The 14,006-nt window shown below is 52.5% G+C and overlaps 1 protein-coding gene across 2 annotated transcripts in view; it reads left to right on the plus strand.

The window, feature by feature from the left end:
- The first annotated feature begins 230 nt into the window (after window positions 1-230).
- The window catches only part of TAGAP (T cell activation RhoGTPase activating protein), a 53,699-nt gene continuing 39,923 nt past the window's right edge, over window positions 231-14,006 (plus strand). For both annotated transcript variants that reach the window (XM_087776437.1, XM_087776438.1), the window contains exons 1-2: window positions 231-329; window positions 9,346-9,434. In XM_087776437.1, coding sequence (XP_087632563.1) covers window positions 231-329; window positions 9,346-9,434 — 188 coding nt within the window. The remainder of the gene's footprint in view (window positions 330-9,345; window positions 9,435-14,006) is intronic.

Genomic DNA, 14,006 nt, shown 5'->3' on the forward strand with positions numbered 1-14,006 from the left:
CCGCCCATCAGCGGGCAGCCGCGAAGGGGCTTCTCTCGGCGAGCCACGCACCCCGCCCGCCCCCCGGGTGTCGCGGCCCGGGGCGGGAGCGACTCCTCCCTCGGCGGGGAGGGCTGGGGGGAGCCGCGGCGGGGTCCCTCCGCTCACTCGCTCCGGCTCGGCGCCCCAGGCGGACCGGCCGCGCAGCGCTGCGCACCCGCGCTCCCGCGGCCGCCGCCCGCCCCGCCGCGATGCCGGGGCCGCGGGCAGGCGGGGCGGCGCGGCGGGGCAGCTGCGGCGGCGGCGGCGGCGGCGGCGGCGGCGGCGGGGGGGTCCCCGCGCCCGAGGCGGTGAGTGCGGGGCGGGGGGCGCGGAGCGGAGCGGGGCAGGGCCGGGGTGGGGTGGGGGCTCCCCGGCTTCCCACAGCCCGCGCTGTGCGGCTCAGGCCGTTCCTGCCCCCAGCCCCGGGCCGCGGAGCGCTCGTTATCCCGGGAAAGGCGGGACCCGGGAGTCGGGCGGTGTCAGGGTCCGGTGAGCAGAGGTCGGGCAAAGGCGCAGCCCCCCTCCTCCTGCCAGAGGCGGAGTGTGAAGAGGCCGCTTGACGGTGTCACTGCGTGGCCAAACTGCTCGGACACCGCTTCAGGGCAGCAGAGTCCTGGAAAACAGAACAAACCAAACCCTCAGCCGCGGGTCAATGCATAGCGGTTAAAATAAAACCGGGGGGTTTCTTGGCTATATCTGTGCGAGGGGAAGAGTTAAAGAAGGGGATTTTGTTGTCGCCGTCGTTGTTCTTGCTACGGAGAGGTTTAACATCGTTGCAAGAGACGTGTTTCACGTTAGCGCGGGCTGTGAGCTCGGTCCGGCAGCACCTGGTCGCCGGGTGTGAGCCCAGGCCCGAAGCCCGGTCCCCAGGGGGGTCTCAGCTGCAGCCATGGCTCCTGTCGGCGGGGAGAGGAGCCCCGGCCGGCAGCGCATCGGCTGGGAGGCCAGCAGGGACCGGTGCATCATGGAGTCTGGCCGCAGGCGGGAGCGAGGTGCGGGCTGGGGAAACAAAAAGAAAATTGTGGGGGGCTGAATCTCTGCACCGAAACACCGTATTTCTTCGTGACATTGTCAGCTTTGACAAATAGACTCTTGCGCGAAACATGAGATTAGTGGCAGGGGCTCTCTGCATGAAACGCTTATGCAGAGATGCGCGTATCCTAAGTAGAAACCTCAGAGCGTCCAAATATAATGACTGGAAGTGTATTTTACGTGCCAACTGATCTGGCTTTCCATTGTTCCTCCTGCTCTTCATAAGCTAGCAGAATGGACTATTTTCCAGTAAGAAAGAGCGTACTGAAAAAAAGAGTTAAGAGGAAAAAAAGACAGAAAATAATATGTTTTGTTAAAGTTGTCAGCAGAGAGAATGTAAAAAATCGAAATTTCAGGTAAGTGTAATTTTCTCTCTCTTCTTGCCCTTTCTTTCTTTTTAACCTCTCTTTATTTTTCTAATTTGGGTGAGAAAGCAGGAAAGGAAGACAAAGAAAAAAGTAGGTGATTATTTAGCAAAGGAAGTTGAGATGCTGACTGCCCGGAGATCAATTTTTTCCTTACTTAACTTTTTCCAAAAGTAACCCTTCAATATCCATTGAAAAAATGCTATTTTCTTTAGACATAACACAGCCCTGGCACTCGCACCCATAGCACAGGGCTGGATCCGTCTTAATGCACTTTGATGTTCAGTCTTATCTTCCCTAGAAGTTTTATGGATCTGGCTGCCAACTATTTTACTTAAGCCTGGTATTTTTTCAGAGTGCCAATGGGCTCTGAAAATGGAGCAAGACAGTACCGAATAAGGCTCCTCAACTTACATCCCGCCTTTTCTGATATTAACAATGTACGTAAACCCCTTGCAATGGCATGGGAACGGAGCGTCACAGGAGTGCCAGGCTGTACTGGGGCATGATCCCAAGAGACAAGAAGGGTGAATCACCTCCCCAGCCCCGAGCATCCATCAGTCCAGTGCACCATCTGCCACACACCAGTGGGTCCTCCTGGGAGCCTGAGAAATGCCTATCTACTGCAGATAGCCATGGATGTCTGGCTTGCCTGGTGCGGCAGGAAAAGGGACGACAGTGTTTGCGGTTAATGAAGTCCGGTGCAAAGCTGCATCCCACAATAATTTATTACCTTGGAAAGCAGGGGTGTGATGCCGGACAAATAACTGGCCCCACGGGAGGGCAGGACACCGGGAAGGCAGGACCAGAAGGGTGGGAAGATGATGATGATGAGGAACCTCCCAGTGCCACTGCTGCTGGGGACAGCAGCAGTGCCCAGCAGAGCTCGTGGCGGGGAATTGTCACAGCTGGCTCTTAGAGAGCCTTCAGCAGGGTCCCCGTGGGACTCTAAATCACGCTGATTGCACAGTCAATAAAGAAAATCTCACCAGCCCCCATAACCAGGCTGTTGGCTTTTAAACCTCTTTAGATAAAAATCTGTTTATTGCTGTGGTGGTAGAAGTTCAGAGTAACTGCACTGACTCCAGCGATGTTAGTAGCACAAAGTAGCTTTGGAAGAGTTTTAATATAGACCAGCTGGAGGCAAATTCCAGACTGGTTTATTCCATATAAGCCAGAAGCCACTCCAGTGACCTGGGGATGGCTAGCTTAAATCGACAGTGCTGCTGCTTCTTTCAGAGGAGCCACCCTCTGCCCACACTGATACAACAGAGACCAGAAATCCTCCTCTTGCATATATCCTTCCCAGCCTGTGTGACTGGTTTGTGGCAGCAGTGTCCCGGGCCATCCCCGTCGGTCGGTGAGCAGAGCCCTGCCTTGGGGCGCGCAGCGCTGGCTACCGCAGGCACAGCCTGAGCCACGGCACCAGCAGCATCTGCAGGCACTTGGTTTGGCAGCACAGCACTGCCTCGGAGAGTGTCTGGATGCTCCTGCCCTGTGCCGCCTGCTCCGAGCCCTTCCTGCTCCCTCGAGGCCGTGGGAGCTCGCCCCAGCCGTTCCCGCCTGGCTTATCCCCTTTCCTCCTTCTCTTCTTCCATTTCCCCTACCCTTCCTGAACGACACCAGTTATACAGTGATAACAAGATTTGGTCCCTTGCTCCCATCACCTCAGCCACCCTGGTTACATCCCCACCTCATCTGTTCCCACCGTGCCCGCCCAGGCAAGGCCCTCCCGGCGGGGAGCTACGGGTGAGGATGCCCCGGCTGCGGTGACCGCTGCGGGGGTCAAGGCCTGCCCGTACCAGGGGGAGAGGTGGTCCGGCTTTCAAGGTGGAGCAGGGCCGCCCCATGGCTCTTGCCCCCTCCTTGCTGCTCGTCTCGGGCAAGAAACAAACCCGGGGAGAGGTTCAGGCAAAAGCTCATTTAAAGGACTCATCCCCCCCCAGGAGCCCCTTTTCCTCCCTTTTGGTGGTCCGATGCCGGGGTGGTCACAGCTGCCCCTTCCCCGGCCTCCTCCGCATGTGCACATGCACAACATGGCTGGGGAAAGGAAAGTCCCCGGGAATTTTGGTGTGTTTCCCCCTGGAAAACCTGATTGAGGAAAGGCAGCTTTACCTGCCAGCACACCTCCCAGAAACCCTCCGGGCTCCCCTCTCTGCTTCTGCTTTTGATGTCTCGTGGGGTTTGGTTTAAGCAATAACTTAACGTGAACCCTGTGAAATTTCTGTGTTCCTGCCAGTGACGGATTCTTTCAGGAGGACATGGGTTTGCCATTTTCACAAGGACTCTTGCCTCTTGGTGGAGGGGGGCGAAGAGCCTTTTAGTTTGTCCTTAAGGATTGTAGAAGTAGGTTTGTAAATTTGGGAGCATTTCTGAAAGTCCCAAATAGACAAAAGTCCAAGGTTTTAGGAACAGGTTTCGTTTTCAGCTAGTGCCGGCCCTTGCCTGCTGAAGAATCTGGGCACCTAAACTGTCTCCAGATGGCAAAATCATGTCCCTGTATATCTCTGAAGGAGGTAACACTTGGAAAGGCTTTCCGAATGAGTAAAAAAAAGTGATGCGTTTGCACCTATAAGCCAGCAGCACGTGGTTAGCCCATCCGAGGAAGAATGACTAAACTCTGGATTTTCAGGTTTTTTGGTGGAGTACTTTGAGCTAATAAAGGAGTTGTGACTTCACTGCTAGTTTCAAAAAGCAAATAATTTGGTGCCGGGCTTGTTCAGCACTCACGGTGCCCTATATCCCACCACAACGTGCAGAGCTGCGGGATTTCTTTCAGGCTTTCCCTCCCATTTCCCTGATTATGGTCCAGTCTTGAGGCAGTGCTGGTTGTGGATGCCTGAGATGAAGGTCTTGTGTGGTGCGTGTAGGTGATTTCATTAAGTACATGGCTCCCAGTGAATGCACCTGAAATTCTGCAATCTGTAGATGTGATCCTTGCGTTATCTGCTGTGTGTCTCGGAGTGAGAGCGGGTTACAGGCTAGAGTAAGAAGGGCTGGCGTTTAACTTGTGGCAGATACTGTGATATCCTCCATGAAGCAAGAAAAGATTTCTGTTAAGTGGAGCAAAACCCCTGAAGAGAGAAAGTATGATGTAATTGATAGTCACTACTGGCATAACTGGGTTCAAATTCTCCCAGCTTTTGGACCACAGGACAAACTTGATTTGGCTTCTCTGTGCCTGCTGCACTCTTTCATTGGAAATCACGTGTAGTTTTTTTCCACCGAAGTAGCAGCAACACTTGGGAATAAAGTTTTTCTTCACAGCATAACATTGTTTGGTTCCATAAATCAAATGAAAATGACCATCCTCTCCATGTAAATTAAAGACCAAACACAAAATCCGACAGGTATACCCAGGTTTTGCACCACTAACCCCTGACCTTGGCATTGCCCACCGATACTGGCTTTCTAAGGGATTTCCAGAGAGAGCAGGGAGGTTTTACTGGGGATCACACGGGAGGCTGGTGAGGGAACAGCATCCGCAGTAAAGATGCTCAGTAGCCGTGAAGAAGCACAAAGGCTGGGAGATGGCTCAGCAGTCCCGGGGGGCTGGTAGGAGCTTCTCATGGAGCTCTTCTTGCACTGATGAGGACTCAGGCCAGAAGGAAAATGTGTATACCCCATGTGGGGACTTTTATGAAAACTCTTCTAACAAGGCATTAATTTAATTTTTAAAACTGAATGCGCTTTCCATGTGGAAATAGCCAGTTCCAAGCGCCTGGACCCTGAAAAAGTAGTTCATTGCTTTTACCTGAGACACGTTGCATGCGCTGGATTGATTCCCCACATCCCAGTACCTCCCACTTCCTAGATTTAGTCCTTTGCTACTGAATCGCGATAGGAAACCTCTCACCCCATCCAGATAGTATTTTTTTTCAATTCACCGAGACGAGAGGCCATCACCTAGAGCCCTAAGGGAGGGAATAATTTGGAAGGGGTTCTCACCATCTCAGCCGGCAACCAGCGCACTCCTTCTGCAGGTGACAAGCACCAGAGTGGGGTGAATCAAGGAAGATCTGCGCCCCATCCTCACTGCTGGGCGCGAGGTCCTGCTTCCCCACCTCTGCAAGGAGGTAGCGAACTACCGTGGACCCTGTCCCTTGCCCAGAGCTGAGTCTGCTAAAGCACATAATCCAGCTGCAAAGCACGGTGGTTTCTGCAGGATCTGCCATGGCTCCCCACCCCGCAGGAGTGGCACTCAGGTTCATGCCTCAGCCTCTCCAGAGACCCTCCAGCATCACAGCCCAGACCCAGGTCTCGCTCTCCATCGTATTTGGAATGAGAGGAGGAACATCAGGTCTGGTATTTTCACTGGTGCCAAAATGCACCAGTGAAATGTGCGTGTATACCTATGTAACTTGAAACATATTGCTCATTTAACCTTTGCTGTTTGCACTTGATAGATGAAATTGTGGCAACTCTAGAATAACAGGGATAACAGTAACAGAAATAATTTTCTTTATACTGGTTCAGGGAGAGGAACAAACCTGTTCTTCCCCACAGTGCAGCGCTCTTTCTTTGCCCTCCTGGTGACACGTTGTCCCAGGCACCCCGAGCATCACCCTGCCACCAGCTGTAACCCCCATCCCCGGCCCGGGTGGCAGTCGGGAAGGTCACGTTTCCCTGAGCATCCCCTGTCTGCCCTGCAGAGACCGTGCGTCCCGCTGGCCCTAGGTGGGTTCAGAAATGGTTCCTGGCTGTCGTGGTTTAACCCCAGCTGGCAACTCAACCCCACACAGCCGCTCGCTCACTCTCCCCGGTGGGATGGGGGAGAGAATCAGAAGAGTAAAAGTGAGAAACTTGTGGGTTGAGATAAAGACAATTTAATAGGTAAAGCAAAAGCCGCGCACACCAGCAAAGCAAAACAAGGAATTCATTCCCTACTTCCCATGGGCAGGCAGGTGTTCAGCCATCTCCAGGAAAGCAGGGCTCCATCACACGTGGTGGTTACTTGGGAAGACAAACGCCGTCACTCCGAACATCCCCCCCTTCCTTCTTCTTCCCCAGCTTTATATGCTCAGCATGACGCCATATGGTGTGGGACACCCCTTTGGTCAGCTGGGGTCAGCTGTCCCGGCTGTGTCCCCTCCCAGCTTCTTGTGCCCCCCCCAGCCTACGCAGAAGGAGAAGCAGAAAACGCCTTGACTCTGTGTAAACACTGCTCAGCAATAATGAAAACATCTCTGTATTATCAACACTGTTTCCAGCACAAATACTAGCTACTATGAAGAAAATTAACTCTACCCCAGCCAAAACCAGCACATGGGCCAACCTCTCAGTGGCGCTTGCTGGCAGACGTTGCACCAGATTAAGAAAGTGGTGTCTGCCCTCCCACGTGCAGCTTGTTTGGGAGTCTGCACTGAACAGTCCTCGTGGGTTTAAACGGAGGTGGGATGACAGACAACACTGACAGTTCTATAAGCTGGTATCGTCAGAGCTCATGATACAAGGGAGTAAGCTGGGGAGAAGACAGATCTCTGCCTGGGTCAGGATTCTCCTTCAACCCCCCCCCCCCAGTGTGCATCTATTTCCATCACTAGCCTGGGGATTTATCCTGATACTACAAGCCCAGCGATGGACAGACCCTGCCCCCCTCCCCCCCGCCACGTACCATATTTTAAACTGGAGCTGGAGGACTCCCCCAGGCTGGAGTCCTGGTGGGCTCAAGCATGAGGGCAACACCCTACAGCATCTTAGGAGAATTACCTTTCCCCAAAACAGGCTTAACTCCGTGTGCTCTGCAGTGACCACTGTGCGAGCAGCACGGGCTTGGTCACGTACTGACCTTTTGTTGAGCAGCTGACTTCAGAAAAGCTTCTGGTAATAATGAGTCAATGTTTACAAAGAAAAAAAGAACGCTGCTCTGATAACAGGCACATGTACGTAATAAGCAATTTCAGTGTTCATTTCTTTGACTTCTGATTGTGTATTTTAAGGTATTTGTCAAAAGTAGGCAGCAAAAGGGCCATGATAGTACAAGCATGGGAACAACCATTGCATTCAGAAGCCAGCTCCTCTGCAGGTATGAAGCAAGGTCGCCTACTACTGTCACACAACCTCCCACATGCAGAGAGGCCACAGGAGTAAATATACCAGTGTCAAACTGGTATAAACCAGGTGTAAACTAGGAGTAAATATACCAGTGTCATCCCCGGCGTTTCAGTCCTCCCCCAGAGCCAGAGAAAGCACAGCGTGCCACTCTTGTCTTTTACCGTTCCTAGCAGAAAGGGGTTTTCTAGTATCTCACCGCAGTGCTGCTGCAGCTGCACGGCCACGCGTGCCAGCACCTTTCCAGGCAGTGAGAGCAAGGTGACTTCTCCCACCACTGCTTTACTTTGCTGATAACAGCCAGGAACATCGCTCATCTCCTCTGGGAAACTGCATTTGCTCTGGTTACACGAACCGGGGCTCCATGGGGGTGGTCTCAGCTGGCTCGACTCCCCATCACCCTTCACAGTGCTCAGTTCCCAACACCCTCACGGAGCACTCGGTGCCTACAGCTCTGCTCCACGTTGCACAGGCACCTGCCTTTGCGCTGGGCTAGCTTGGACTGACTCGGCAAGATTGTTTTGGTTTCTGCCCTCTAGGAAATCAGTCAGTTCCTCATCTCACCTCCAGCTTTGGCAGCAGCATTTGGTGCACACACACACACACACGCTCACCTCCTCCCTGACCCCCCAGCAGAAGACTGAGGCCACTTGCCCCGTTCTCCCAAGAAAGAAGATCTGCCGACACAGATAGTAGGGCTTGCTTGCCATTTGTAAACCGCATGGAGTGGTATGCTGCTAACAACTTTCAGGAGTAAAAATTGAGAGTTAGAGGTGAAAGCTGCTGAAATTCTGATAAATTTGGGACAAAGTTTTGATAAAATGCAGATGGCGTTTTAAGTCATTCTTTTTCCACTCAGTAAACGGGGCCAAATATTCAGAAAGTTCTCTGTAAATATATCACCCTGCTTTTTAGCTATCTCAAAAAAATACTGCAAATATGACTTTAATAAGACAGGCATCCTCCAAAGGGCGGTAACCCGCCCTTTATCAGCCTCATGTCAACGCTTGGCAGCAAGGAGCCATTTCTTGCCTCTGATGCTCCTCTGCTGTGTCACTTGTTCCCAAAATAGCCTTGTTCCCTGGCACTCGTGCTCACGTTTGGATGGTGGGCGGCCACACAGAGCCTGCTGTCCCAAAGCACAAATTTGAGGGATTTGAGCTCTTTAAGAGGCGGGCAGCTCCCCTGTGGATTTGCAGGAGGCAACTTACCCAACCCTAATTGAAGCCAGCTTGCCTGCCTCTGCAGGACACCCGGCTTGCTTCTGGGAGCCCAGCTGGGCCCACCGAGAGCAGCCTCCTCTCACCCTGTGTTACAGAGTGAGAGCATGGAGGTCTGAATCCAACCGAGCCACTCCAGGAGCCTTTTATAGTCAGTGTGGAGAAGTGGGCACTTCTGGGAAAGCACACGGCTCCTCTTCTCCTAAAGCTGGCAGCAGAAGTGGGGAAGGAAGAACGGTGCCCTGCAAGCACCCGTGTCTCCCCACTGCCTGTAGAAGGAGCTTGGGGTGAGCAGTCCCCATGCAGACACTGCTGCTGAGGTTGCCCTAATTTGGGCAGACACCCACCGGGGTGCCTTGGCTGGTGGCCCCAGGGCTTCGCCTACGGTGCTGCGGCTGTGCACCTGCCCTGGCCAGTGCTGCGGTGCCTGGCCGGCTCTGCAGGGCAGCGGCTGTTGTGCTGACCGCTGCAGGGCTCAGAGCCCTGGCGCTCACGGGGGAATTTGGCAGCATCCAGGAGCTGGAAGCACAAACAGACTTTATCCTCGTCTCATACACACTTTGTAGCAATGACTCCTTTAAATGCTCCAATACCTCACCTTTGTGGGAGCTTTGCTGGATGATGGGAACTGATAACAAACTCATTTTCATTTTCAGCCCCTCAAGACCGTTCCTCCCCGCCGGTGTTCAGCACCATCGCTGTTATTCAGCAAAGGTTTGAGCAAGCCGTGGTTGCCTTCAGCCAGGTACGTACATCATGTGCCATATACGCAGTGCCCGCACAGCTGTTTAATGCCCAGGAGCAAGGTGATATACCTTGGCTTGTGCGTGCACATACCGTGCAGCGCCGCTCTCGGTGTCCTGCACTAGAGAACCCCAGGCGAGTCGTAGATGGGGGAGTGTACGCGTGGTGCCCGGGGCAGCTGAGCTGGCAGAGTCGTGGGTGCAGAGCGGGGGCTGCTGTTGTAGAGGGGACAGAGGGGAGAGGCGGTGGGAACTGCACCTCCTGGCGTTGCCCCCAGCTGCTCTTCTCGCCCTCCCACCAGGCCTGCGTGAGCCCAGCAGGAGCTCAGCCTCTTCCTCCCATCTCTCCCACCCCATGACAAGGGCTGCCAGTGCTGGCTCCTTGTTCATATTAGTTTCTGCCTATGCTGTTTAGAAGCCTCTGTTGGCAGTTTCCCCTGCAGAGCATTTCAATTCTTTGCTTTCCAATTGCTTTTCTTTCGTTTGGGTAGCAAAGCCTTCAAAATAGGCAGACGAGTTGGCTGTGACAGCATTTACTGCCTTATTTTGCTAGAGGTCATGGCTTGCCTAGCCAAACCGATGGGAAATTTCTGCTGAAGTTAGCCGCAGTGCCTCCTTCCTTCGTTAAACTGATTTCCAATAAGCAGAGGAACACTATCATTTGAACTGCAGCTACTTCTCTGCAATGCCCTGACTTCCTTTCTATCCTCTAATAAACCCAGTCCAGTTAGTCAAACGGCACTGCTAACTGGGCATGGTGGTGGTGCAGGTAGGCTCATCATGTGTTTAAAAAAAAAAGCTTACAGAGGAAAGGCAGGAAGGGCAGCAGTATCTTGGGTTTTCAGGTAGCAAAAGTCTGAGTCCTTGAGCATTCCTCGCTTGGGGAATGGGGCAGGTTGTGCTGTACGAGCACTTGCATTTAATTATTCTTCAGTTATGTCTCTCTTCAGAGTGAGAACATTTTTTGCATTCATTTCTTGACATGAACATCAGGAGCTGTCAGACTGTGAGAAAGGCTGAGTTTAACACATTTTCCTTTCACTGGAAACATTCCTGATTGAAGTCTGCGCAGCGGCTCTGTGTGACACCTCCCGGCTTGCCATACGGCTCCATCTCAGAGCCCAGAATCATCCTACAGCCCTGGGGGACAGGTGGAACTCAAATACTGAACAAGTGCCCAGGCCTCACTGCTCTATTTTCTTTAATGCCATAATTTACTAGGTGTTACAAGTGAAAAATATGACTACCACCCCCCCTTGCCCCCCCCCCCCCCCCCCCCCCAAGCCCTACAAACTCCAGGAGCCTGAGCCTGCAGGAAAAAGGGGCTGTTGATGTCTCTATAGGAAGGAGACAGCAGCAGCCCTGTGTGGGCTGGTGATGGGTGACCGGCTGGAGGGGCAGTCCTGCCCCCCTTCCAGTCCCGAGTCCCTGCCCTCTCCAGCCTCCGGCTTTGGCTTTCAGACCTCTGTCGCTGCGAGCAGACCCGGCTGGGCAGGCAACTGGTCCCAGTGCCTCGTCCCCCGTGCACGATATAGGTCCTCCCTCTCATTTCTGCCGGAGGCAGCATTTACCAAGAGCACAGTGCACTCCTGGTGGTGTAATCCATGTTGTTGCTGGTGCCATCAGCTCATTTGCAGCTGGTGCCAGTAGCTAATTTGCCTGTGGCCTGGGTGTATGGAGGAGAGAGGTGTGCTCTGGCAGTCTCCCCGTTTTACTACCCGTCCAGACAAAGCCAGTTTAAGGTATCTCAGCAGGACAAGCAAACGTCAGGTACCAGCACCGGGCTGCTCCTGTGATGGGAAAAGGGAAGGAGAGGGCAAGCAGCAGAACGGGGAGAAATAGCCCTTGGGACTTGGGTTTGTCTGCGCTTCAGGCGGTGAGCTGGGGCAGGGCAGAGCTGGGGCTGCTGCTCCTCTAAGCCGTGGTTCAGCAGGAGCTGCCGCCTCCCTTCGCCCCAGGCCTTGCCTCCACAGCCAGCCTGGCTGCCCAAGGAGCATCGCTCCCCAGGCAGAGGGGGCAGGAGAGCTGTGGTGGTTTTCGTACTCTCGGCAGCTTGCTCCCCTGGGTGACTGCCTGCTTTGCCTAACCCTCGAGCTGGTGCTAATCCCACCAAATAGCCTAAGCAGAGCCTCAGCTGCCTCACAGCACTAATGGCCACAAAGGCATTGAATCACCTCCTCTCACAAAAGGAAGTATTGCTTCCGCTGAATACATTTGGGTCAATGAAAACACAAAACCTCTGAGGCGCAGAAGAGGCTTGTGTGAAAGTCAGGTTAAGCCCAGCTTCCTTTGTGCCGCAAACATAGTCCCTCCCCAAGGCCTCCCAGCCCCGTGGCCAAGCCACGGGTGGCTTCACCATGACACAGCGCGACAGAGGAGGCCCACAAAGCCCTATGGAAAGAGCTTTTTGTTTGTGATCAGCACAAACTAATCAGCCTTCAAATGAAAAATGTCTTTTGTATTCAAAAAAACATCGCCATCTTTGGGCAACACTCCAGACATGCTGCCTGCAGACATGGTCTAGAACCTCTGAAGCATAAAGAGAAAAGTCTCCATTACACTTAATAGCAGGAAAATTGTCACCAGTTGGAACTGTCACAAGGAACTCACCTTCATAAAGCTGTCACCTTTCAGGATTCAGAGGAGTGACAGAGGGAATATCCCCTGAATTTTTCTGTGCAGGTAGTAAGCTATACAAATACCATGGAGCACTTACTGGAGCGTTACCCTTCATAGCCACTCTACAGCGGGGATGAATTTCAAGTGGAGATGAAAGCCTTTGTGATCTGGTTGCCAAACCCGTGAATCATCCAGTCCTGACTGTTTTCGGTCCAAATGGTGATTTTCCTTTTCCCCCCCAGAGGTTCACAAACTACCTGACTGGCCTAATGCAGGTGACTGTAGTAACTGAACCATAAGTCATTTCCAGAAAATTGATGAGTTTATTCATCTTGCAGATTCCGCTGCCTAGAGATTAGTTTCCTTCAGCTCTCAAACCAATTCCTGGTTGCAGCAGCGTGCAGGACATGCTCTAATCAACTAGGGCAGACCCAGACATTGACTGAAAAGTTAGCTCGTGAGATAAAGTCACTGCAGTGTCTGGTTTCTGGACCTACTGAGCAATTATCAGTAGCACTAGGAAAAGGTAACATAAGCATACTCCCACGCTTACTTTCTGGTTATTAATCAACATGCCAATCAGAAATCCTTTGGATTTATGTTGGAAAACTATCAATGACAAACTTCAAGAAGTAAATAGGGCAAAACTTTCATTTTAAAGCACTCATCCTCCATAGCAAGCTGAGACCCTGAAGGAACTTATTCCTTGGGATGTTGTCTAGAGGACATCTCCTGACAGTTGATGTTTATTTTTGTACCAGGCATCTTCTGTACCTCTGAGGCTAAGTTTGCTTATTGCTCATTAGGTGCTAACTTCATTACCTACTCCTGGCAGGGAAGGCATTAAACAAGGCACATCCTCTTCAAACATTGATGGGGACAGGATTCCTACTCCAAAGGTTTTCCACTGGGTTTCCCACTGACGTAGTGCTGGAGAGGTCAGTGGACCCAGACCAACTCTTGCCATGACTGCAGGTGCGACTGCAGAAGATGAGAGGAGCAGTGTACTGAAGATGGCACTCAACTGGGCTTTCAGGACAGTGAGGCAAGTCTGAGCTGCAGCTTTTATTGTGACAGTGGGGAAGTCATTTAATTAACCACTGTCTTGATTTCCAGCCTGATAGTGAAGCTAGCACTGCATTTCCTTGCCGAGGGAAACAGCTCTTTGGGGGATCTTCACACTGATAGTGGGGGAGCTTGGGCTCTGTGTGATCTTTTCTGTGTTGCCCTGGATCCTTCCCCTGCCCAGGCAGCCAGGTCCAAGCAAGGAGGCACAGCATGTACTGCACTCTCTTACAGAGATACTGGATCTCATCCCAACACTGAAGATCTGATTCCTGTCATCATGCAACCACATTTAGTCGCCTTTTTTTTTTTTTTTTCAATGGTGTGACAGACTTGCCTTGCCAAGCTGAGAAAGCTCAGGGAAATATCTGCAGAGATGCAGAGGGGGTGAGTCACGCAGAGTCTGGGGGCTGACGGCAGAGACCCTTGTGTGGAAGGCTGTGGTTAAAGGAGGTGGGAGGGTTTCTTGCTGGCCACAGGACTAAAGTGGGCAGGTGTAGATGAGTCAAGTGAAGGCTGCTGCAAAACAAGGTCTCCGAGGGTGAAATCAGAGGGGTTGCTGGTAACACTAGGGAGTTTTGTGGGTCAGCTCAAAGCTTCAATTTCCTTTCTATACCCTCCTCCTACTTCTTGACAACCATGCTACTCCTGCCCTTCACTTTTTCTGTCTTCCATTTTTCATCCTTTGTGTGCTTATACTAGTGAAATGCTTTAGCTCCCTTGTTTAACCAGCTGATGATAGTACTGTGAATTTTCTTTCATAGGCTGACTGATGGGAAAATAATGAGCAAAAAAATAATACTATGATAGCACCAGCCGTGTGGAACCATAGTGGGTAGGGTCCTGCCTTTCAAGGGAAGAGTGGGCGTCCACCCCCTGCTCTGGTGCAG

The sequence above is a fragment of the Nipponia nippon genome, unplaced genomic scaffold (assembly GCF_047370975.1).
Source record: "Nipponia nippon isolate SJK-2023a ecotype South Korea unplaced genomic scaffold, ASM4737097v1 scaffold_4, whole genome shotgun sequence".
In the NCBI taxonomy this organism is placed as follows: domain Eukaryota; kingdom Metazoa; phylum Chordata; class Aves; order Pelecaniformes; family Threskiornithidae; genus Nipponia; species Nipponia nippon.